The 25,787-nt window shown below is 39.0% G+C and overlaps 2 protein-coding genes across 2 annotated transcripts in view; one reads left to right on the top strand and one right to left on the bottom strand.

Moving 5' to 3' along the window:
• Positions 1 to 25,787, top strand: part of pcxb (pyruvate carboxylase b) — a 161,376-nt gene that overhangs the window by 96,240 nt on the left and 39,349 nt on the right. The gene's annotated exons all lie outside the window — the stretch shown is intronic.
• On the bottom strand, positions 17 to 24,609 carry LOC130430141 (leucine-rich repeat and fibronectin type-III domain-containing protein 4). The gene is made up of 4 exons (XM_056759162.1): positions 24,121 to 24,609; positions 22,021 to 22,693; positions 9,031 to 10,771; positions 17 to 2,039 (listed from the first exon to the last, which is right to left on the bottom strand). The coding sequence occupies exons 3-4, from the start codon at positions 10,743 to 10,745 to the stop codon at positions 806 to 808; spliced, it is 2,949 nt and encodes a 982-aa protein (XP_056615140.1). The 5' UTR covers positions 10,746 to 10,771; positions 22,021 to 22,693; positions 24,121 to 24,609; the 3' UTR covers positions 17 to 805.

Genomic DNA, 25,787 nt, shown 5'->3' with positions numbered 1-25,787 from the left:
CATAGATTTTGTGAACTTGAAATTATATATTTTTTATATTTCTTTTATTTTCTTCTTATACAGTAGTCCAGAGTTCCCACGCCAGCAATAGTCTTTTAGCTTCCAATAACACATTACTGGATGATGGTGGTCACAGACAGCAGATCCAGTGACATCATAAAATGTATTTTGATGAATTCTTTGTGCATTAATTCACTCACTCACCTACAAACAAACAAACAAACACATACAACCTCATACACAAAATATTAACTTTAAACCACAGTCAGTGAACACTTACTGTTTGTCTATTTGAGTTTCAAAGCATTTTTTCCATTGTACCGTTTGTACATTTTCACATTCCTTTTTTTTAGTTTGCATCCTCTGTAGTCCACATTTGTAGATTTTTTCGATCATTCTGGTTCCAATCGGTTGTGCATGTCCACTTGCTGGCTCTGTCCCAGTTATTTACTGGAACACAAATCGATGGATGCCCTAATACCACCACGTTTTTCCAAAGCCCATGTGAGTTAGCAAGCGCTTGCCTTTAGTTAGAAAGTTTTTTAAAAACACATTGTTCCAAGATTCATTATCAACCTTATCGTTTTGCGTTTACTTGATGCTTGACTTCTATCGTGCCTGTTTGACTGCCTTGTTAGTTCTCCTCTAATAGCACCAATCAACATTCTGTGGGATCTTCAGCCCTCTCAAAAGCTTGACCTACAAAATTTCATCTCAACTTCAAACCTTTTCTGTTTTTGATCCCTATCCTGACTTCCTCTCCTTTCATTCATCAGCATATCTGTTTCAACTATCTTCTGACTTACTACACCACACTCTCCTCCAGTTCTTCTCTTTTGTCATCTTTCTCTTTTTCTGTGTCCTTCATTTGCTGGTCCTTTGAATTCCCAGCCTCAGCTTTTGGAGGGTTGGAATTAGAGTTGGTGGTGTTGTAGGCGCGGATGTACCCGCGCGCGTGCCGAATTTGGAAGTCGTCACTTGCGTTGCTGGTTGTCGAGGTGCTTGTTGCCGAGGTACAGTGGACCAGCATGCCGTGTAACGACTGGCTCCGTTTGGTCCAGATTACGCTTAGCCTCTTTGCGTAACTGTAGCAAGCCGTCGTGGCGATTTCACCCATATCAAAGGACGAACTTCTCTTGTAGCGCAACGCCCCGTGAGGGGGGCTCTGGTGGGACAAAGCGGGGCTTTGATAGGCCAGCGAGGAATTCCATTGGCTGTCCGTGCCTCCTCGACGGACCACGATGCTGCCACCTGTGCTAAATCGCCTATCACTGAGTTTTGTGCTGTATGTGGGGGGCGGGGCCAAACTTATGCTAGCTCGTTTACCAGTGTCCTTACTGGTTGCACGTAGTTTTAGTTGTTTCACTCCTAACTGGTGCGACGGACATGGCAGTGTTGAGGGCGAATGGTTACTAGGGGTGTAATACAAAGACACTCGCTCTTTATCCTGTGTGTACGGAGGGAGTGGTCTCAGCGAGGCCATCTCTACCTCTAGTCCCACCCTGAACTGATCCACATTCACTTTGGGTTTAGGGAGGGTTTTCGGTTTCACTTTGGACATTGGTTTAGAAGGTGACCCCAATCCCCCCTCCGTAACATTTTGTTTTTGAACCAGCCCGTTGGGCAGCACCACCATCATAACGTTCCCATTGCCATTGCTCTGAGAGAACACATCCGACCCCTTTCCAGACAGATGTGGGGAGTCCGTTCCTGAGCACCCCACCTCTTCTCCCATCTCACGGTGGTTGTCATGGTTACTGCACACCCGGTGACGCACCATCAAAGCCACGGTAAATACCAACAGCATAACCACAACAACTCCACCCACCAAAAGGGTAAGAGTACCGCCCAGGAAGTGCGCTTGCAGTGAACGGCAGTCAGGGTAATTGTCCTTGGTGCTAAACTGGGTGCAACCAAGGACTTTCGTGGCGGCCATGGAAGTGATCGTGTCATCAAAAATGGCTAGCACGCACAAGTTGTAGTCTGTGCCTGACACCAGGTTCTTCAGTTGGAAGCTGTCACTCGTGGGGGGCAGGATCCTGAGAGAGAGAAGGGAGAAGAGAAAAGAAAGGTTTAATAACCTCAAGCAATTACATTCTTCTCATTCCATCACAATGAAACAGCATCTTAGTGGATTCTTAGTTCACTGTTGTCACACAAAAGCATAACTAATGTAATGGAAATGTACAGGGCCATTTTGGCAAACTGCTTGCAAAATTAGGCCCTCCCGAACAATATGTCTGATATCGACATATAATTACAGGCTCTGATCAAGACCTTGACACATAGAATAATGCTTTAGTCATGGTATTAAAGCCCTCTTATACTCCCACACGCTGTTCTTTCTCCCTCTCGCATTTTCTTTCTCTCTCTCTTACTTCCTACCCATTCATTGGCTGGCACCCACCGTCCACTAATCCTAATGGGTTTAATTGTGTTTCTGTGAAGGAAACACATTGCACATACAGTATAGTAATATTATAAAAAATATAAGATTGTTTACTTAAGGGGGGTGGTCTATTTTGGGGGCTCAGTTTGTGAGTTAGTAGTCTTGATGCATGTGTGCTTAATGTTGGTTACCAAACAATGTCGGTACACATTCACTTCTATCGTATAGACATAAAACTTTTGTTGTTCGGTGACCAACATTCTTTAAAAATCTTCTTTTGTGTTCTGCAGAAGAAATTCATACGGGTTTTTAATGTCAAGAATATGAGTAAATGATGACGGAATTATCATTTTTGGATGAACTATCCCTTTAAAGCCTGTTTGGGATTTCTGCTTCACCAGCAGCACCAAACAGAATTATGTTAAAAAAATGGTGGACGTCACTTCCTAGCTTTCACACAACATCCATTGTTTGCACCAAACAATTAGTCCCTCCCCAAACCAAACATTGACATGTTGAAACGAGTCACCGTGTTTACCCTGTTTTGACGTCATCCTGCGAATAGATTACTGCATGTTAGGCTTGGATAGGAGAAAATATTTCCATGTAAAGACGCTGCACACGTCCACTTCAAATATTTGTCCTGTTAAGACTGGAGAATCTGCTAGTTGTTTTCAGATATACATGTGCAGGCATAATTTGTTTATTTAATCAATAAAGTTATAAAAAGACTCTCCCACTTGTTTAACACACACACACACACACACACACTGTCTGCCTGAGCTGCTCTGTCATTGGGGTCAAATCTATTTAGCTTGGCTCTGCCGTAAATTATGAGTTGAAGCTCAAGGTCACTCCGTCTGCCCTCTTATAGCTTTGTATTTCCAGACTCTGTGTTGGAATGTATGCAGTTATGTTGTTTATGTAGCTGTATGCATGCTAGCACAACATGTTTGTAAGTGACCAACCATGAGCCTGGAAGTGATGCTCAAATGGGCATCGCTGCTGACAACATGATGTTGAACTAAATATAGCATATTTGTGGGTGGATTCCTGTTTTATCTTGCTAAGTAGGTGCTCTAAGTGTGAATGACGGAGCCATAATGATTCTCTCCATGGCTGCATTAACTTAGCAAATACACAACACTTCAGAGGTTTGAGAACACTTCATTGAAATTTTCCCCTTAACCTGAAAAAAACCTTCTTTAGACAGGCTTAAATGTCTGAAATTAGTTTGTAGACAAAAATAATATTGTTCAAACGTGTTAGTCTCTTTCATTACAAAACCGAAATGTTATTTTATCCTAATGTTTCAGAAATGGATGGCTTTTGATAGACAGTGAAGAAAACAAGCCGTAAGAGCTAGAGTAGATAAAACTCATTCAATACTGTTCAAAATGCATTTTAGAATGAGATTTCAAGAACCTGGCTAGTGAAGAATATGGGGACTAGTGAGGAACATGGGGACTTTAGTGAAAGTGATAAAATATATCAAGTTATGATATATTTTGTTTTTTATTTAACATAATTCCCATAGTGGGGGGCACGGTGGCTTAGTGGTTAGCACGTTCGCCTCACACCTCCAGGGTTGGGGGTTCGATTCCAGCTTCCGACTTGTGTGTGTGGAGTTTGCATGTTCTCCCCGTGCCTCGGGGGTTTCCTCCGGGTACTACGGTTTCCTCCCCTGGTCCAAAGACATGCATGGCATGGCATCTCTGGAAAAATTGTCCGTAGGGTGTGAGTGCGTGAGTGAATGAGTGAGTGTGTGTGCCCTGCGATAGGTTGGCACTCCATCCAGGGTGTATCCTGCCTTGATGCCCGATGACTCCTGAGATAGGCGCAGGCTCCCCGTGACCCCAGGTAGTTCGGATAAGCGGTAGAAAATGGAATGGAATGGAATAATTCCCATACAGACACAGTGGCCCTTTACATTTAAATGACATATAATTTGTTTTTGTAGTATAAGTGAAATAGTAATATTATCCCCAAATGTAAAACATTGGAAGCAATATCAATACTGATCAATAAAATGTCCAGTGGAGAAAGGATGAAGACAGACAAGCTTTACTCAGCACTAAAGTGACAGGTGTTGGTCAGCGGGTGACAAATCGGCACTAACTGCATTGAATGTGTTATCAAGATATTGGCAGGGCAGACAGATGTTTGCTAGTGTACTGCAATGAGCAGGTAGAAGTGACCTTCAGCAGTTTTAGACTGTGGGCTTGTGAGTGAATGTGTTTTTCTATTTATTTATTTTACTGAAAAAAACCTTTTGCAGGGATTTTATCCAATATAGTCTTTTTATTTTATTTTATCAAAATATAATTATATTTTTTATGAAAAAGCTAGAGTCCACTATCAAAAATGATCATAGATATTATTTATGCTCTCATGCTAAATGTCTTCATTCTTTTGTCTATATAGTATTCAATTCCTATATATCGATTCCTTTATCGATTTGTATTTACTGTATTTACTGTAAAGGTATGTATCAAGCTAAAATAATAATTTCAGTTTCGTTCCGTGAACCACTTACAATATTTCTCCCAATTTTCAGATAAAAAAAATATTTCTGTTTGCATTTATTTGCATAAGAATTGGAAGATTTCCAAAATAACAGAGAAAGTCACCTGTATTTTTTGACCCCAAATATCGCAAAGAAAACAAATTCATATTCACTTTCAAGCAATACAACAGTAATTTGTACATGTATTTAGGAAAAGTTCAAAATAACATTGATTTTATCACAGTTTTCATGTTGGATGATTTTGTCCCTCCTGAGGTTTAACATGTATGGCCTCAAAAGACGTTCACAGAAACAAATGTCCTTTAGAGAGGACAAATTTGTATTGCTGGGTCCCAGGAGGCTAAAGAGCAGTAAGATTCAATTGAGCGCAGGCAACATACCTTTGCACATGTTTTCTAAATAACAATCGTCTTGATTTCCCGCAGGACCCTTCAGATGGGTCCTCATTACCCTAAAGGGGCGTTTGTGGAGTCATGGTGTGCCCATGAGTCCTGGAACTAAAGGCACCTTTAATTTGGACAAATTGAACCCCAAAAAGTTCATGCAGTGTGTGTTATACTGTGATAGAACAGCCTCTGAGCAATAACATTTCATCTGGATTGTCAACCCTCGTTGATTTCTATTTTTCTGGAGAGGGAGTTTGACCTTTCCTCAAGTGCCTTTAATTTGTGTTTCTGTGTGTGAACGTATTTCACTGTCAAACATCAACACACACGCGCTCATGCTGCTATACAAACTGACAGGGAAATCTTTTGTGAAGCTGGTGACACAGAAACAGGCAATTATTAGAACACTCTAATAATAGAGGGATGGGAGGATGGAGCCTGAACCAAAAAGAAGGAGACAGGAAATACTTTTGTCTCTACTAACTTGATCTTCATAAACAGATTGCTTTTATTCTCTAAACTCAACCCTGAGGTTTTGCTGTCACTCTCTTTTATCATTAACTTCTACCCAGTTAACACCATTCTCTCTATTTTTCCTTTCAATATGAGTTTATATCTCCTTGCCATATTCTATATGTGGCACTTGAAGGGCAAAATGTTGTCAGATCAGTAGACTTTATTGTAGTGGTTGCAGTATTGCTCTTTAAAGCTTCTTGTTTTTGTAACAAAATGAACCATACAAGCCTTTACAAGTAGGCTAGAGACAAGATTAGGAATGTTAAACTAAATGTGTTGCGACAGACTTCAACTGTGTTTGTTCAGCTAACTCCATCTCCAAGCGCTTTGTGAATGGCGGTGGTTTTCATTTCAGTCATGCATTTCACCATTTCAATTATTGTCTGTTTGTTACAACGTCCGGCTTATTTGGGGGCTTGCCGAATCATATTGCGATCTTGCATGGGGACCAAAACACATTGTTTTGAATGAATGGAAAAAACCTTTAGTACAGCTTATAAATCTTATTGTGTTTAGTAAAAAGGCAAGAGTACATTTATAATTTTTAGATGCTAACATAGCTTTTATCTTTTTCTGGATTTTTTCAAAGATGTTTGTTTACATTTATGTTATTCCAAAGGATGAATGAGTTTTATCCAAAGTGAAGTTTATTAAATTATGTATCTATATTTTAATAATAAAATACATTTATTTTATACATAAGAAATTTGATTATTATTATTTTTTGTATTAATTAATTACTTAATGTTTTAAAATTGTGTTGCAATTTTTTCTATTTTATAACCTTTTTTCCGTTTTTTTATCTGTACTTCTTGTTTTTAACAAAGCTAAACAACCTGGCCGTTAAACCTAAGACAAGATAAAAGCTTTCCCCCTACCTGTAATCTCTCTCATTCTCTATTTCTCACTCTCACCTCTTATTCCTCATGTCATGGTGGCCTTCGGCAAGATTGGTTGTGACATGCTTATTGGCACTATAGTTTAAGTTCATTTAAAGACTTTATTATTCTTTCCCTTGGGTCCTTTGTCAAATTCTCTATCTCTACCTATGTCCCACCCTTTTCTTTATTTCTCATTCGCTCTATCTCTTCTCTTTGTCTCTCTACCAGCCTCCCTGTCAGTTTCAATGTCTGTGGTGTCAGTTTCCCACCCTGCAGTTCTCCCACCCAGCATACACACATGCACTCCCTCTCGGTCCCTTAATGAAGGACAGACAGGAAGAGGGTGTATGTCACTTGCCATAGATAATGTCTCTGAGAGGTTGCGAGATGTATTGAACGTTACAAAAATGTCTGACAGCAGCTAGACTGAAGTCACCGCTGGAGTCGCAGACACTGATAACATGAGAAAGGAGTGGGACCGCCTTAGCCTCGGGTTAAGCATGAAGCTCATTATTATTATCACTATTCAACCTGACAACAATCTGAACATTGCATATTCATTATTGTAGTGCTGTTAAATGTCACATTAAATGGCTTGTATAAGTGGATTTCTTAACAATTAGCACGTAATGCGATGGAAACTTATTCGAGCCATAGTTAAAATGTCATTTTTTAAATGATGCGGGCTGAAAATCTTGAAGTTGTATGTAGTTAATCCAAGCAAACTGGTTAACCCACAAAATGGGCTACACTTAGTGATGTGACTCATCTTTAGTGATTTGACAAAGTACTAGACAGCATTGACACTGACTTTTTCCCAGTGTCAATAGTGTGTCAGTATATTTTATCTTTACACTTGTCTCCTCTTCTGCTAATTGCCACTTGCAAGATATGTGTAACTTCCTGCACTTAATGAAGTGAAAGCGAAGTGAAGTGAAGAATCTCGCACGCACACACACACACACACATATATGTATCCCTTAGCGTGATTCTATAAAGAAGTGTGTTTGCACGTGTATACACAATTTATATGTTTAAATCCCTAATTGTTAATCGTACGTTACTTGATTGTTTTTAACATTTATAATATTTAGTAGACATTTTTTGGTCTTGCTATTAAGTTATCTGATGTGAGGTTTATTTGGGTAGCTGACAAATACCGTGTACATGTGTCATGTTGTGACATAACATCAATTTAGAAAACAAACTGTTAATAATATATTATTTTATATGATGATTATTTTCAATAGTATAAAATAGCCTTTTTAAGAGATTTATCCTCATTGCTTGTTTTTTTCAACATTTTTTCTGTAACACCATACAGTAGGACACAATTACGGGTTATTTGTCAACTACCCATTTGTTTTTTTAGAGGTTAAACTTTCAATGCTCAGGAGATGTTGAGTTGAAAATGGTTTGTGTTGAAATCCTCAATAATATTGACCTTTCAGAATTGTCAGATCGAAGCTTATTTGGGAACGCTTTGAGATCTCTGCTAAAAACCATTTTTGAGATGTTTGAGTCTTTTTCTCTTAGTTTTGCTTTCCATTGAAAATCGTTGATGTCAAGGAGAAATAGAATACCGCTGAGATAATGTTTTGTTGTAGGCCAACCTGGAAGCTAGCGCCGCACTGATTCCCTCGACTTAAAGCCTATGCATTTTTCCCACAGACTTTTGAAAGATTGTAAACAAATAAGATCTGTGATTAACAAAGTTTATGATGTTTACACATTTTGTGTACAAAGATCATCTTTACAAATGAACACAACATTTGTTACTTTTGAAGCCTAAACACAATCGGCAGAAACAAAATGCTAACATGAGTATAAAAATTACACGACAGTAGAAAGATTTTAACTTCACTACCACCAAGCCTCCTACAACTTTCCCAGACTTTATTAAAAACATATTCCCTGGTAGGTGATTACTCTGTGGATAAAAAGATTTCTGCCAATGATGCATTTTACTCAGATTTATATGCGCAATGGCGTTTAACATCATCTCCAAAGGATAATGTCGTTTTTAGCAACTTGTTAGCAACCACCGTTTTTAAGACACAATAAAGCGAGCTGGTTATAACTGGTGTGTTTCATGTCATAGAACAAATGGTGAAAATATTAAGAGGTTTTGTTAACCACAGATCTTATTTAAGATAATTTACCAAAAACCCAATGGAACCAAAAGTGGTCAAATGCTAACCCGCTTCCAGGGTTTGCATGCAAAAGTCTATCATTTCTGCGGTACTCTATAAAGAGATGTCATTTGTGTTTTTTTTCCCCTGTCAGTAAGTCTCTTATTGGCATTAATGTAGTGCATGTTGGCAGACTCACCTGTAAACAAGCGTCTCATCGGCTGTGCAGTTGTATTGTATCTGATACATCCACACCAGGTTGGCTCCTGTCAAGCGACGGTTTTCCCACCTCACTTGTGCCGAAGTCGATGTCACTCCCTGCACTCTCACCATCTGCTCCTCACCCCCACCGCTGACCCCTTCCTCAGCCTCAGTCTGCCCCTCCTCCTGTCCCTCTTGGGTGTCAGTGTTAGTATCCGTGCCAGGACTTTGTCCATTGGAAGCTTTCCCTCTGGTAATGTCCGATGATCCAGGGTCACGTGTTAACAGTATTGTTCCATTTCCACGATGAGGGAGAGGAATTACTTTGAGGTCAACCAAAGAGGTGGCCTCGCCCGCAGCGTTAATGGCGATGCAAGTGTATGTACCGTCATCGCGGGCTACAGTTACGAGTAGCTCCAGAGTGCCATTTCGGTAAGATGTGGTGCGACTTGAATTGCCAATGATGCGGTCATCCGGTGAGACCCAGTGCACCACTGGCTCTGGATCGCCGATGGCACGACATTTGAGCGTTGCCTTTTGACCCTCCAACACCCAGAGTTTGTGTGTATGTCGGGTAATAAGTGGAGGTTCACAGGTAAATTCCTCCTCAGGTATTGACCAAAAATAACGTCCTGCTAAATGAAGTGGTGTAGCGCATGTCTCCATATCATCGGTTCGGATCAGACGCCTCAACCAAAGTAGTTCACAGTTACAGTGAAATGGGTTACCCCCAAAATTTAGGTTGATCACTGCATTGTAGGGTGTCGGGCTTATAACCCCTGTCTGTGAGCGGGCGAACAACTGATCGGGAGGTAAAGTCTTTAGACGATTTGAAGTCATATCCAAACGGGCTAGTTTGTAGAGCTCACTAAAGGAGCCCTCATCAATCTGGTCGATAAGATTGTGGTCCAAATTCAATGTATGTAGACTGGCCATGTTCTGAATAGCGTCCCAGGGTGCTTTACACAGATTGTTGTAGGATAAATCCAAATCCTCTAGAGTCAAAAGAAAATCATCAAAAGCCTCGGAGGAGATGTTAATGAGTTGATTGTTGTTGAGAATGAGATGCTGCAAATTTAGCATGCCTGCCAAGTCTCGTGGGCCCAGCTCTGTCAGCCGATTGCCATCCAAGTGCAACGAACGCAAGCTTTCCAAATCTGCAAACGTCATTGACCGAATGTGACTGATGGTGTTCCTAGAAAGCGTCAAATCCACCAACCCCGTCATGTTGGCAAAGTCAGCTCCTCCCACCTCTCGAATGAAGTTGTCTGCGAGGCGGAGCTCTACAGTGCGCCGGTCTACGTTTGGTGGAACGAAAAGGAGTCCTTTGTCAGCGCAGAGTGTACTCAGAGAGTCGGAGAGATTCCTGCATATGCAGTGGAAGGGGCACGCTGAGACCATGCCCCACGTCTCAGAAGCTTCTACTCCTGGACCAATAAGAGAAAGCAGTATGCAGGCACAGGTGATCAGTGTAAGCCAGTGCAGTAATGCCAATGTTGAGGTTTTGTCCCGGGTTGAGTTTCTGCTGGTAAACTTTGGCACTAGTCGAGGAGAGGGTTGACAAAATGTATCACAGGGCTTGACGATATTCCGTTTCAGATGGACAGATAAATGAGACAGCGATGAAGGTGTGTGAGTGTTGCTGCTCGGATGGCATACGATGAGGGACGGGTGTGATTTTCTGAATGGCTGAAGGGGTGGGGAGTCTTGCATGGTAGATAGGGGAGTGATCCACAGACCTAGAAAAAGCAAGAAAAGAGTCAGACATAGTGTTGCAAACCGAAAATTTCTAGTGCACATATATGTGTCTCTTAAGCTCTAAATGAGTTAAAGGAACAGTTCTCCTAAAGATGAAACTTCTGTCTTCATTTACTCACCCTCAAGTTGTTCCACATCTGTATAAATTAACTTTTGACTACCATTATAATTTGTCCTACTATGGTAGTCAATGGTGGCGAAGAACTTTATACAGATTTGGAACAGGGGTGACTAAATGATGACCGATTGTTTTATTTTTGGGTGAACTCTACCTTTAAGGAATTTTTTTTTCATCTGCAGAACAAAAAAATATATATTTTACACATTCACTTTTATTGTATAGACACAAAACTGGGTACTGCTGTTGTTCAGCTACCAACATTCTCCAAAGTATCATCATTCAGGTATTTATTGCTTGCGTAAACCAAGAAAACACTGCTTTCCTTTGTGCGCTTAACTTTTGGACAACAAGCAGTTTGCTTCAAGAGGGGTGTGAGCCACAAACACAGACGTTTCGCTGGCAGTCAGAGCTTTACTTATATGCACTCCGAATCGATCTCCACTGATGGACAGGCTGTGCTAAAGAATGTTTCATTCTAAAAGTTGTGGGATATTTAAGCTAAAAGTTAGGTCACTTCTGCAGTAACATAATTTCCTCTAGCTCAGTGGTAAGAGCATTGTGTTAACAACGCAAGGTTGTGGGTTCGATCCCAGGGGATTGCACATACCTAAGTATAAATGTATAGGTTAATGCAATGTAAGTCGCTTTGGATAAAAGCGTCTGCCAAATGCATAAATGTAAACATAATTGATACAAATAAAGTTTAAATGCTTACTTCAGTGCATAAGACTTCGGTTACAAAGCGGAAATAGGAGATAAACTAATAGGTAATAACACAAGGAGAAAGAGAGATAGTCATTGCATAAAAATGCTAATTGTAGGTTTGAGTTTAAAAAATCCATAATATCTGTAATTTGATTCTCTACACCAATTTGTTATGTTGTCATTCTCAAGAGCGGGTTTCAGACAAGAGACGAAATTAGGGTGAAAGTAGGGATATGTGCACACCACACCCGGCTATCCTTCACAAGCTCATGCTGCAAATGCTCTTAAACGGTGTCATTTAACACTAACGCATTTAATCTTGTAGTTACAAGCCAGAAAAAGCAGTGATATTATTCAGCATCTCTAGAGCGAGAATGTGGAGCACAGCTCAGAATGTTTGGCAGATCAAGCATTGTCTCTTCCTGACAGCTGACTCACATATCTGTATGAGTGATCTTTAAATAACGGTTCCTAAACATTTGTGCCCATGCGGCGCTTCATGTAACCGTGAATACATATCATTAGCAAAACAAGTGGTTGCTCACCCATCTCCGGTATTATTAACAATACAGCGCAGTAATTATGTAAATTTTGCGGTGTCATTAAACTGAGAAATGCAGGTAAATTTAACTGGGGAACAATCAGACCGTATTCAGTTATGCTGTTTTTCAGAACATCAGTCATAAAACAGCAGCAAATTCTAATTGTGTTATTGTATGCGTTATGGATGAGTCCGTGGTGACTTTTCTTCTGCAGTAACGGGATGTTTTTAGGATGTTGTTCACAGCTGAAAGAAAAGCATGATGAGGTTTTGTTGCTGTACAATCTGTCCTTTACCAAAAATACGGCGGTAACCACACAACACGCTTTCTGCGGTTATTGTTGCTGTGGTTAAATTGTGACGATTCGGAATTGCTGCTATTATAATCATAAGAAAGGCGTGTGCGGAATAACAAAATGATTGTAAAAGCATCTTAGATTATCTGCGAGCACATGACTAAGCGTGTGTGAGAGTTGTTTATGTAGATTTGGAACTCAGACTTTAGAAGACTTTGTGGAATATCAATATTTTAGAAAACACAGTAATTAAGTGTGAGTGTTTGCTCGAGCATGATACTGGGGTAGTTGACCCAAAGATAATTCTGTCATCGTTTATTTACCCTCATGTCATTCAGAATGTGTATATGACTGTTTCTTATGTGGAAGATATTTTAAGAAATGTCTCAGCGGTGGTGAACCCATACAATGGAGGTACCGAACGGGGTCCCTGGTTTGGTTTTGATGTGGTTACCAATGTTCTACCTTTTGCTTTTGTGTTTGCAGAAGAAAGACAGGGTGAATAAATGAAGAAATAATTTATATATTTGAGTGAACTATCCCTTTAAATACAGGGTGGGGGAATGCAAACAGGAGCGTGTGTGCTATAAGTTGTTGTTAACCTTCATTTCAGTGCTTTTGTTAATCAAATGCTAAAACAATACAGACGGCACATACCAATAAACAAAGCCTAATTCATGCCTATAGCAAAATGTAATGAGTTTGCCATCCCAGAAGCCTTTGAGAATGTGTCTCTATTTATAAGTATCCTCTTCATCTGTCTCTTTCCCTTGTTTTGAATTCTTCCCGTCTGTTTTTTTCATTGTGGTCCACTTCCGCCCTCCTATGACCTTGCTCTCCTCTCTTTCCTCTTTTCTTCCCCACGCCCCTCTCTTTCAGTTTCCCCAGTGTTTAGCTTATCACCTTTGCAGATCTTCCCATCTGCCCTTGAGGTAACTCGAGAAGTGATGCAACATTAGTTAAAGCACCCCTCCTCCTCTCTCACTCTCTCTTTTTCTCTCACCATCTTTGGCCACCTGAGAGCACGCTGGCCAAAATAGATCTTGTCTCTCTCCCCATCGATCCAGTTGTCCAGGACAGATAGCGAACCTTCCTCAACATTATAAGTCCTCTTCCACCTATCATTTCCTTTCTCTTTTTTTATGTTCTTCTCCTGCCTCTGTCATATCCGCAGCATTTTCCCGCGTTCAGCACATGCCAGCGCTTGTCTTGGTCTAATTGTATCTGCTCGGGAGAGTAGAAGTGTGTGCATGTGTGTGGTGGTGGAGGGTAGATTAGATTAATATAAATTCTGGTAATCCTTTTGTAATCCTTAATATTATTCATGGTTCAGACTGAATGAAAAGTCATTGGAGTTCCTTGCATTGGTACGTAATGACCCATCTATGGTCTGTGTATGTGTGCGTTTGGCCCATTCTGAACATCACTATGCACTTAGCAACTCCCTCAGCCGACTTTCGTCAACATGCGCTGTCCTCACCCACCCCCCCCCCCCATCCCTCGCTGGTTTATATTAAATCACACATGGAGCTTTGCCACTGTTGTCAGGGTCTCTAGAACCTCAGTGGCCTCAAAGCAGATGAGCTTTTGCTAATGATTATCACATCAATTACGTTCTGTACCACACAGGACAATTCAGAAGAGCGCTCAGTCACACACACACACTTGCGTGTGTGCGGTAGCTGAAAGACTAATTGAAGCAGCATTGACCCAGTAAGAATCATTAGCATCTCAGCTCAGTTTTACTCTCTTCACAAAGCTCAAGTCGCAAAGCGAGATTTTTTCCAGTAAGACTGTTTTCCAGGGCAACCTGACTCCCTAAACACGAGCTGCCACCAAAACAACTGTCTTTAGCTGTGACATGTCCTCGTATTTTTGGAGAAATCTTTGTTGTTTTTTATGGTAACATTTTTTAAGATATTCGCTGGTGTGATCATGATATGATCCATTGTTTCCTGCAGAATCCTAACTGCATTCTCCACAAAACACGCTTTAATTGCCAAACTAACTATTGTAAAAAATTATCTTAGGATAGTTGAAGCAATTATAAAAATCGTCTCCATATTTATTTAGCCTAATGTCATTCAAAGCTTATTTATGACTTTTTTTCATGTTAAAATACAAAATAAGATATTTTGAGAAATGTCTCAGTAGTTTAGTATAGTTACCAACATACTTCTAAATATCTCCTTTTGTGTTCTGCAGAAGAAAGTCATGACATGAGGGTGAGTAAATGATGAAATAATTATTTTAACCACATGTTTTTTAAACCTTACTAAATGCAGTCAGGTGCTAATTCGGTTATTGTTTTGGTGAATGTAAAGAGAAGTTTATTAGATTGTACCAACAAGTTAGTGAGTCTTTTGACAGATTCATTTGAAGAACCAACTCATACAAATTATTCATCTGTAAATCAGATTATATGGACTGTGCTGTTGGTTTGTTTCTGCATGTAGCCAGTGAAAAGAAATGCAATACAAAGATATGTGGCCTCTTTTGTATTATATTACATTACTCAGTTTTTCTTATCACGTTCAATTCAGAGAAACAAACATGATTTCGTATTGTGTTGGGCCACTGAATAGCAGGGCAGGGAACTATAATTTATATCTCAAAAAAGGATGAAAAACCACTCATGCAAAAGAAATAGGCATTCTGTAAGGTGTGATATTATTTCAACTTTCTCAAAAAAGGGAAACTGTAATAACTGTGTGCTTGTTGTGTATCTGTGTATGCAAAAGGAGAGAGAAGGCTGACTGGAGGCTCGGGTCACAGTGAGTTTAAATCTGTATTATGGTGTAGTGAGGATATAAAGGATGAACAGTAGGTGGGTCTAGGCATATATATCATTCATATCGATTGATCTGTGTATTAAAGACTTCTAACCTCTAATGAAATATCTTATTGAGAAATAATCTCGGAGATTTATTATCTGTGCAACAAAGAGGATCTATGATTTACTAAAGCCTCTTGGGTTTATGGGAAATGATCTCTCACCTGCACATGATGAAACACACACACACATACACACACACATGCATACACATACTCTGGAAAATGGATTTCATCTTTCATGTTTTCAACTCTGCAATTTAAAGGAAGATGACATAGATGAGATCACATTGAAACTTCTGTTTCTCAGATGAATCTAACATTTGTTTCCTCAGAAGATCTGAGAAGATTACAATGTCTAAAGCTATGCTCTCATTTTAGGTATCACAGAATCCATCAAAGGATTTCAATATGTAGCTGTGTGTTTATCATCGAGTTTATCTGCGCTACTGCATGCTAGTCAGAAATTGTATGGTTGAGGTTGTTTGGTTTCATTTTTTCTCTTGGTAGATTTAAGGATTTTTTTGGTAAAACATATGAGACACTTTGTCACCTTTCATTATAATATCCTATCTGATGTTTGTGACCCTGAAGTTGCATCTGTGTTCCTTCGGACAATTTCTTTATTCGTTTTTGTTTTCAAAAGGGAAAAACTAATAAACCAATATTCTTTTCATATTCCACTGTATTCATGAGCATAAAAAACTAATATGAGACATATTTATTTAAATGCATCAAATAAATATACCGTAAAACCAATATGAAAAATAAAGTATTTTTATGAAAAGGGTGTTTTAGTCCACCGGGCATCTTAAGCACAAGACCGCTATATTTAATGACATTGGTTATGCCAATGTGCCAACCATATGTAAAAACTGTATGTAGTAAACGTCTACATATAACTCTACATACATGATAGTAGCCGTGTTTATAAAAATAAGATGAGTTAATCAAAACCTGTACTTTTCATTGCACATTAAGGTTACACTTTATTTTACAATGCCCATCTTACAGTGTAATTATATATTTAAGTACTGAGTAATAAAAATGAACTACACGTACTTACTATAGGGTTAGGATTCGTGTTTGGTTTAGGGTTAGTTACATGTTATTATGCACAATTTATAGTAAATACATATAACATGTGTAACAAGGGCATCGTAAAATAAAGTGTTATAGCAATAGAAAAACATATATAGTTTTCATACCTTTATAAACCATTCATTTATTTGCATTAGAACCATACAAAATTCCATTATAACTAATTTATCCATTAGATTTTCTGTGTTTTGGGCAGGGTTCTTTTTTAAAATAAATGTTTTAATATAATGTAGTTGTTAGTAGTCTTATTTGTGAACAATCTCTAGTAGTTTTAACTTCTTTTTAAACTCAGTTATAATGTAGGCCTAATGTGCAATGTAAAGTGCAGGTTTTGATTGACTATTTTTGTAAACTATCATGCATGTAGAATTGTATGAAGAAATGTTTTGTCTTTTGTTTATAAACAATTTATCACATTAAAGTGCAAAACGAGCTTCTCTCACTATGAATTTCAACGCGTATTGTTAATCCTCCCCTACTATCAGCAGGGGCGGACTGACCAGTACGACATTCTGTCAAAGTCCAGAACGGCTGTCCCACCGACGGCCTATGGCCCTAACAAGGGGGAGACATATTATAAACGCGAATGCACACAATGCGAATGAATTAGCAAGTCGGGTCGCATTGTGTTGCATCCAACATCCCCCCCGGGCCCCCGATGTAGGCCGAATAATCGGGGTAGGCCCGATTTTGTGTCTCAGTCAACCCCTGACTGTCAGATGCATCTTTTAGTTTATATTTTACTTCAATTCCAAAAATCATTAGGATTTTAAGAAAAGATTGTGTTCCATGAAGATATTTTGTAAGTTGCATACCAAAAATATTTTTTATGAGTGGATGCAGCAAAATCGTGAACAAAAATGTAATAACCCACTCAATGTTAATCTTAGAATTCCCGCTTTCAGGTTAATCTACTCGCCACAACGTCATTACAGCAGTAAGCCAATAGAGAGCATAATAACAAACCTGTTTCTTCTTAGCAATAACCTGCCACAGCACCTCTGAAGGACAACTTTAAAGGTGATTTTCTCAATTTTATTTTTTTGCAGCCTCACATTTCAGATTTTCAGATAGTTGTATCCGCCAAATATTGTCCTATCCTAACAAACTATATAAAAACATATAATCAAAATTAACTTATTTATTCAGCTTTCAGATGGTGTATGAATCTCAAATTCTAAAAATTGAACTCTATGGCTAGTTTTGTGGTACAGGATCATATTCGTCGAAATTGAGTTATTCACATATTCTTAATTAGTGACAGTCTATTTACATTATGTTGTGATTTTTTCTATGTTGTGTGAAATTTTTTACTATTTTTAGTAAAAAACAGTTTTTTTGTCAAAGTCTAATGGAATGCAAAAACTTTAATGCTCATTATCTCAAAACTGCTAAGAATGCAGATAGTACCTTATGTTTCCAAGTCGACGACTGGTGAAAAACAAGTGAGATTTTCATCAGTTATCTTTGGTTATCCAAGAACAACATGTGAGCAAAAACATTTGCTTTGGTTGTCATCACACACACACACACACACACACACACACACAGATACACTGATATGCAGGTGGATGACGGCCTGACTACAATAATCCATCAAGTATCTGAGAGGATCTCTCAAAAGACAAAGAGGGAGATAGAGAAAAAGAGAGAGTGGCTATGATTAAAGAGAAATGATGATAAGAAGAGAGAGTAGATAGACTCGATAGAAGAGAAGAGTGCATTTTTATAACATTGCAATGCGGTTGCTAGGGTGTCCTGGTGGTTGCTAGGTGGTAGCTAACTGGCCAGTCGTCTCAATGATTTCCTAGTGATTGGACATGGCTCTGTTCTCTCCTTCAGTAAGTTTCTGGAAACTTTTCACCCATTTTATTGATCCTGCCGGCTGTAATCTTAAGTCTTATAAAGGCAATCACCCATGATATGAGGTATCAATCACATCTTTAGCACAGGCGGTGCAGGCTAGTTATGCACCACATTTTAATACTTAAGGGGACAGTGAGGCATTTTGAAAATAGTCTAATAAAAGCAATCATTGTGATCTTACTCCTTGCAAATACCACTAAATTGCAAATTTATGACATGTTTGTTTTTCGGAAAAGCAGGGAAACGTTCTCATGTTTTGGTGTATCAGGCAGAGGTAGTGAACGTTATTGACTCCTGTCAACAAATTCAGAAGAGTACTATTTATCTTTGACCCAGCGGTGACCCTCAGCAAGTCACTGCCAAACTCGCTGCATTGATCCATCGTGCCTACCGACTATCCATCCAACCGCTCGTTCTCGTTTGTTCATGCATTCGCTCATCCATCATCTGTCCATCCACTTATCCATCTGTCAGGCTGTCGTATCTGTCTATCTGCAAATCTCTTGGTCTGTTTCTATAATGTTCTGTCTAGGCTTTTGCAAGTCATTCTTATAATTTTTCTAATTTTCTGAACTTCCCTTCCAGAGGTCTTTTTTACAGAGCAATGATTCAGCACAATATGATATCTGAGCCTTAGGCACTGTAATCTGCTTGATGCTATGTATAATATGATCCATGTTGCTGTCAGTCCGTATCTCGCGTTCATGTTCGTATACTCACACTAAAGCCATGTTGAGTATTACCATCTCACCATCCAGACAGAATTCGACCTCGGTCTCATGAACAACCTTCATCAACTGAGCTTTTTTAACCACTAAGACCACCTTGCTAGTGAACAGCTTTTCATTACTTGTCCACCGTCTGGAACAGTACCACACCAGACTGTACCAGCATTGTCTGCATGCTGCCATTATTTCAGTAGTGCTGGCGAAACACCGGGTATAGTGGGAAACACAATTTTAAAAGCCCAGTGAGCGTCTCTTTATTTTACACACGCTGTCCTCTAAAACCCTCTGTTCCCGCACAGCTACGAGGTAACAGCTAATGAACCCGTTTTGTTTATATAATGCTGCTGCAGAAACAGACACAGAATAAGGGAGAGAGACAGTACTGTAGATGGGCATGAACGTAAGACAGAAAGAAACAATTAGAGGCAGACAAAGAAAAGAATGAGAAAAGGAATTATATGCAGTTCTAGAAGCAGGTTAGCTACAAATAAGGAAGTAGTAAAAAATACATAAACAATAAACTCACCAATTCTAAAAATACTGTCATCATCAGCTTCCAGTTTTTAGAAATCTCTATAGAAAGTTTCATCTTAACAACATAAACAAACAGTACTGCATATGCACACTTTTGTAAACCAAACTTAACTTCTGGTGAACATTACCAAACAAGAGAGTGCCTGTATGAGGTATTTCTGAGAACATTCAGAAGAAACTTGGCTAAACTTGTTTCTCCAATATTTTGAATTTAGACTATGATACCATGTTCAACCGCTAGATGTCAATATACCCTACGGTTTATTTAAATGCATTAAACTACACTTAATAAAGTGAACATAGAACAGAATTCCACAAATTGTTTATTTAATACAATTATTAAACAATTATATAAATTAATATGAACATGAATAAAATGTAATATATTTAGTAATATTATTAGACAGTAGCCAAATACAAACAGGAAGTTAACTGGGGGTCCGATGTAACGGTCTATAAATGTCTTTGTAGTGAAATATAGTATATTTGGAAGAATGCTTTGAGCCAGAGAGTTCATTCACAGAAGGGCTTAAAGAGACAGTTCACCCAAAAATGAGCCTCAAGTTGTTTCAAATCCGTGCAAATTTCTTTGTTCCGATGAACAGAGAGAAAGATCTTTGGAAGAATGATTGTAACCAAACAGTTAGCCACCATTGACTACCAAAGGAGGGGAAATAATGCCCCTGAACTGTTTGCTTTCATGCATTCTTCAAAATATCTTCCACTGTTCAACAGAACAAAGAAATTTATAAAGAACAATTTCCTACTATGGTAGTCAATGCTGGCCAACTGTTCGGTTACAAGCATTCTTCCAAATATCTTTCTCTGTGTTCATCGGAACAAAGAAATTTGCATGGATTTGAAACAACTTTAGGGTGAGTAAATGATGACAGAATTTTCATTTTTGGGTGAACTGTTCCTTTAAGCACTCCTCTGAATGAGGTTGAGCTGGTAAAGTCAATGCTTGTCCGATAGCCCGGTATGATCAAAAAATAACTACGAAACAGAGACTTTATTGAGATTTTTTTAATCTATTTATTCACCCACATGTCTTTCAAAGCCATAAGAGGGAGTCATTTTGTGTCCATACAATGAAAGGCAATAGGGTCTGATGTTGTTCGGTTTCCAAAATATTTTCAGAATATCTTCATTTGTGTCATACAGGTTTTGAATGACATGACTGTGAGTAAATTTTTTTTGGGTGAACTGTCCAATTAAGAATGAATAGTCACAAGTGTTAAAGTCAATGGTAGGATGCTGGCATTCATGTTGGCATGGTGACAAAGCACACAAATGCTACTTTAAAGCAACCTCTGCAATTTAATGACCCACACACAAACTAATACACAAATGAGTGGTAAGGTTCTAAAAAAGCATAAATTGACTTATGAATATGCAAAGAGAAGTGTTCTCTACATTTAAAATAACTAGAGCACTTTAGGTGTGTGTCTGTCTGTGTGTGTGTGTGTGTGTGTGTGTCTGTGTGTGTGTGTGTGTGTGTGCGTGTTGTCATTATAACACTGTAAAATCAATCTCTCGTGTTGTGTCAAGGCATTAACAACAATTCGACATGTGTTTGTGTTTTTGAAAGAATATGTGAGTCAAAGAGGGAAGAGATGGAAAAATAAATGGCACACAACATTCCCTATGGTCTATAAATAACATTGGATGCACATCTGTAGTTCATGTGTGTGTGTGTGCTTGCACGTCTGTGTGTGCTTGTCACAGTTCCAATGGCATGGGAGCAGGTGCATGGAAAAGCACTATGTGATAACATTTCCAACATTAATGTATATTAGTGCAAGAAAGCATTTTTTTTTGTACTTTTAGATATGAATTAACCTACCATAAAAATGGCTTATTTATGGTTGATTTTGCCTTTAAAACTGGGTTAGGATAATACACAAAGCACTTTTATCTCTCTTATTTATCATGTATAGCACTTAAAGAGAGATTATACAGAGAGCAAATGCCTAAGTCCCTGAAAAAGAGCTTGGTGTTCTTATACAAATCTTTTGGTAGAGTTTAAGATGAAATCTATACACAAACTGCTTGGGTTTGCCAAGTTATTAAGCTTGATTGAAGATCTGATATTTCAATAACAGTGCAAACATTTCTCGGTCTGTTTAAGACTGTCTGAGCTTTGCTTTTCACAGTCATTGTAATTGTATAGGTCTGTACTCAACTGCATGTTGACAATAATCTTATTTATATTTTTATTTCTCCTAAGGAATTTTTGGAAACAGAGTTGATCCCACATTCTAGCATTGTTTTACACTCCATTAAAGCTCTTGAGCTCTGAATAAGCGACCTCAAAGCAATAACATTTTCCACTGGGGAAACAGCAATACTGTGTGTTTAAGAACGTATAACAAGACTGTGTTTACAAAAGCTTGGTAAAGATTTTCTGCCCTGCATCGTTCAGCTTTCCTCAGTTCAGTCAATGACCATGTCCATTAGTCTTTAACCAATCCAGAATGTGTGTGTGTGTCTATTGAGTACTTACCTTTCTTGTCTGTGTTGATCCCAGGACACAATTAGCTGCTCATTTCCAGGCTTTTATCTGCTTGTGTGTGTATATGTGTGTGTGTGAGATTCAGAGCCGTGTGTTAATCCAGATTCAGTCATGTAGAGAAGCGTCTATGTATCCTAACATGAAGATTTATCTGGCTCTCAATTCCACTCGTATCTCCTTTGACTTGTGAAAAATCCCACGTTGTTGTCTTTCCTTTTAAAAATGTTCCTGCTTTTTAACATGTTGTGGCCTCCACAACATGTTCCACTGAACGTATGTTAAAGTCCCCACATTCTGTTGGTTCATGTTTGTGTCTATCCCGCTGTTCTTCACTGTTTTTCTTCTGTTTTTGGTTCGTAAGCCTCTTTCTCCTCCTTTTTACCCACCTGCCATGAGTGTTCACATGCTCATTTTCCCCTTCAACACCTCTTCACATCTCTCTCTCTCTCTCTCTCGCTCTGATTCTGTCTGTTTCTTCCATGTGTTGATCTCCAAATGATTGTGGCTCTCATCTACTCTTCTCTTCAGATGTTTCAGATGTTAAGTAAAGAATTCAAGTGAGCTGAGATGTCTGTCATGTCTCACATTAAAATAGGGTTCCAAATACAATGAGAAAGAGAGGGATGGAGGGTGGGTGGTACGATTTAAAGATGCCGAGATGCTCCTGGAGGATGATGAATGAAGGAGAGGGAAGAACAACATTACAAAAATGTTAAATTGTCATTTTGAATACAAAAATGCTTAGGATTAAATAAAATTGAGACTCGGTATTGTTGCTCTTAGAGCTCATTTAGATTTCAGTTGTTGCATTGAACGGTTTCAATATCTCAATCACTACCAGCTTGTCTCAGATGCTACTAAAATTCCTTATAAGAAATAAAACAGACTAAATTAGAAATTTGGAAAAACAAGGGATTTTATCAAATTGATGTTGAAACATTTTGATTTTGTGTTGCATTATGTAAGACACATTTGAGGTCATATTTACTGTACATCTCTGTATATGGTAAATCTGAGAAATTGTTGATATCTCATCTGAAACTCTAAAAGAGACAAATGTGATATTATTAGAGTCTTTGTAGACAAATCTGACAAGCAGGAGACCTCAGGTTCAGCTCATTTTGTTCCCTGTTTCTTTATAGTTCTATTTAGCAGATACAGTCAAGCAAAATAATTATTCAAATTTTCATGATTTCATACAGGAGAAGAGAATTCATGGGATTTTATTCTGTCATTCTCAACTGCCATGAAATTTACAAGAAAAGAAGTGTAATGGGTGGTCGCCCTTCCTCCATCCCAATGATTATTCTATGACATAGAGGACCTTACAGTAGCAGACCCCTTGCACAGGGTCCTGAACAGCTTTTCCAGTTCTCCCCACAGCCCACCCCACATGTCATTTTACATTCTATGCATTTGGCAGACTCTTTTATACACATTTGAATCTGATTATGTGCATTCCCTGGGATCGAACCCATGACCATTTCCTTATTTTGCACTTCCTAGACTGCATCTCTTCCGTATTCAGTCATCCCTCCCTCTCTGTCTCTCGCTCTATTTTTCTCATTCAGTTGCTGAAAACTGATGCTTTAAAATGTCACAGATACGGTTTTCTGTCATTTTGTTTCTCACCTTTTCACTCTCTCTCTCTCTCTCCACCTCTCTGTAACACTCTCACAGACACTCATCTCTAGTTATTTTTGTGTTCTCTTTAACTTGTCATTCATCTTGAGCAGGGCTAAGACAGCACAGAGACAGCATTCAAATTGAACACCTACTGTGTGTGTGTGTCAAGAGCATCACAAACGCAGACAGTGTTTTTAATCTGTAGGTGTGGTGACAGAGTGTGCTGCTTTGTGTATGAGACTCTGACTACTAGTTAGTGTGTATGTGATTTAAGCAGCTGTCTTTGCAGCGTCAAGCATATCACTATGCAGATTGACAAGCTTTCGTCTAGAAATGATCTCTCTGTCAGATTGTCTTCTCATTCATCACATTATTACATAGATCTGTATTTCTCGTTTATAGAAATCCACCTTTCTTGGTTTTCTTAATATCCTTTCTATACTTAAAATGAACGCGCTCACAAACCTGGTTTTGCAGCATTTCCTGTCAAGCAGTCCTGGAGGGAAACGGCGATCCGACTCCTGGCTTCCTCAAAAGAGAAACAAGACCCTCTTTCTCTCTCTTTTCGGACTCCGGTTCTCTTCCTTCCCTCCCTCTCTCACTCCTCTCGCTCTTACCAGCTGTGCACCGCTGACTCTCTTCAGAGGACAAACTCCTCTTTTTTCATCCCTTTTTCTTTCTCTCGTGCCAGCGCTGATTGAAATCTAAGTCATTTTTAATCCCACCAGACAGGTATCCAGAGAACGACAGAAGAGAAATAGAGCGAACGAGAGCAAATTGACATATATTTGGAGTGTTGGATATTTTTAGCGGTTTCCCTTTATACTCCCCCCGTGCGCTTCTCGTCGGATCGGGTTGGTTGTCACGCTTCCTTTCATTGTTTTCTCCTTTGTTTTCTCTTTTCGCCCCTCGCAAGCAGGTGAGATGTTTGCACGAGCCAGCGAGCAACTGATGAACGAGTGTCGCTACATGCTCTGATACAGAGCGAGCGAGAGAAAGAGAGAGAGAGAGGGAGGGAGCTAAGAGAGAGAGAGAGTGAGATAGATGGACAGCCTCCAGCTGTATTGGATGAGTTTGATGGTCAGGGTAGCGAGGGAGACTCAGAAGATGAGATGATAGAGCTAAGTATGGAGAAATGGATGGAAGAGAGAAAGTGAGAGTGCAGAGATGTACATCAAACGCAGTGGCGAATATTGATGCCACCTACTGTGAGCTGCCTATATTATAGCCTGATGCTAATTTATTTGTCTCAAACACTTTTACGTCATCTAACATTTGTAGATACAATAAATAATCTTGCCCTCATCCTAGAGCTGTCGAGACGTAGATTTGAGGTTTAGCAGGAAGGCTAATTCGACGTGGGTTCCCTCTGGAATTTCTAACGGCTTCTCAGAATAGCTGTTTTCAAATTCAGGAGTTAAACAAGGTTTATGAGACTGCAAAAGACTTTAATGTTTTGTTTATGATTACACACAGTCAGATCTCATGCACAAATTTTAAATCCATTGTGCGCTTTAAATATGTATGTTGGGCAACATCTAACCCTGAGGATGTGAGTTTACATGCATGGTGAAATGGAAAAGCGCTGTAGTGTTTTTGTTGCAACTTGATAGCAATGTGCATTTTAAACCACTCTGGTTTCCAACTGTTTAATTTATGCCGTAGACCTTATTTTAATCATAAATTGAAAGCCGCTATTCAAAGGTCCATTAGAAATTACAGAGGGGGCCCTGGTTTGAAAATGCTTTATTTCCAGATTTTAGGAATACAATTTGAGCAGCTCTGTTGCAGCTCGTTTTCTATTTGCGTGAGACACACTATTCGCACACGCACATACTTTCTGTAATAGTGACTGTAAGTGAAATTGAAATTCTATGTGTGGAGACAGGTATGTGTGTTTGTGTACGTGTAATTTATCTGGCTGTACTATCTCTCCATCTCTGCCCGCTATATTTGTCTTGTCGTATTAGTTATTATTGGAATAGATGAATTATGAACAGCCTTCACATTTACCCAGTTAAAGGCAAACACACAGAGTAATGAGAGTGAGAAAATTATGTGAGGAAATGTAATGGTATTATCTTAAGGGAGAGTTCGAGATTTTCATTGGTGTCATTTTTCATTTTAAAGGC

The sequence above is a fragment of the Triplophysa dalaica genome, chromosome 1 (assembly GCF_015846415.1).
Source record: "Triplophysa dalaica isolate WHDGS20190420 chromosome 1, ASM1584641v1, whole genome shotgun sequence".
Taxonomy (NCBI): domain Eukaryota; kingdom Metazoa; phylum Chordata; class Actinopteri; order Cypriniformes; family Nemacheilidae; genus Triplophysa; species Triplophysa dalaica.
Note: the sequence above shows the minus strand (reverse complement) of the source record. Positions and strands in the feature narration are given on the sequence as shown.

Excerpts from the sequence above, each read along its gene's own strand:
- LOC130430141 (XM_056759162.1), bottom strand. The coding sequence starts at position 10,745 with ATGCAAGACTCCCCACCCCTTCAGCCATTCAGAAAATCACACCCGTCC. Across the intron at positions 2,040-9,030 it reads GATGAGACGCTTGTTTACAG|GATCCTGCCCCCCACGAGTG; the intron begins GTGAGTCTGCCA and ends TCTCTCTCTCAG.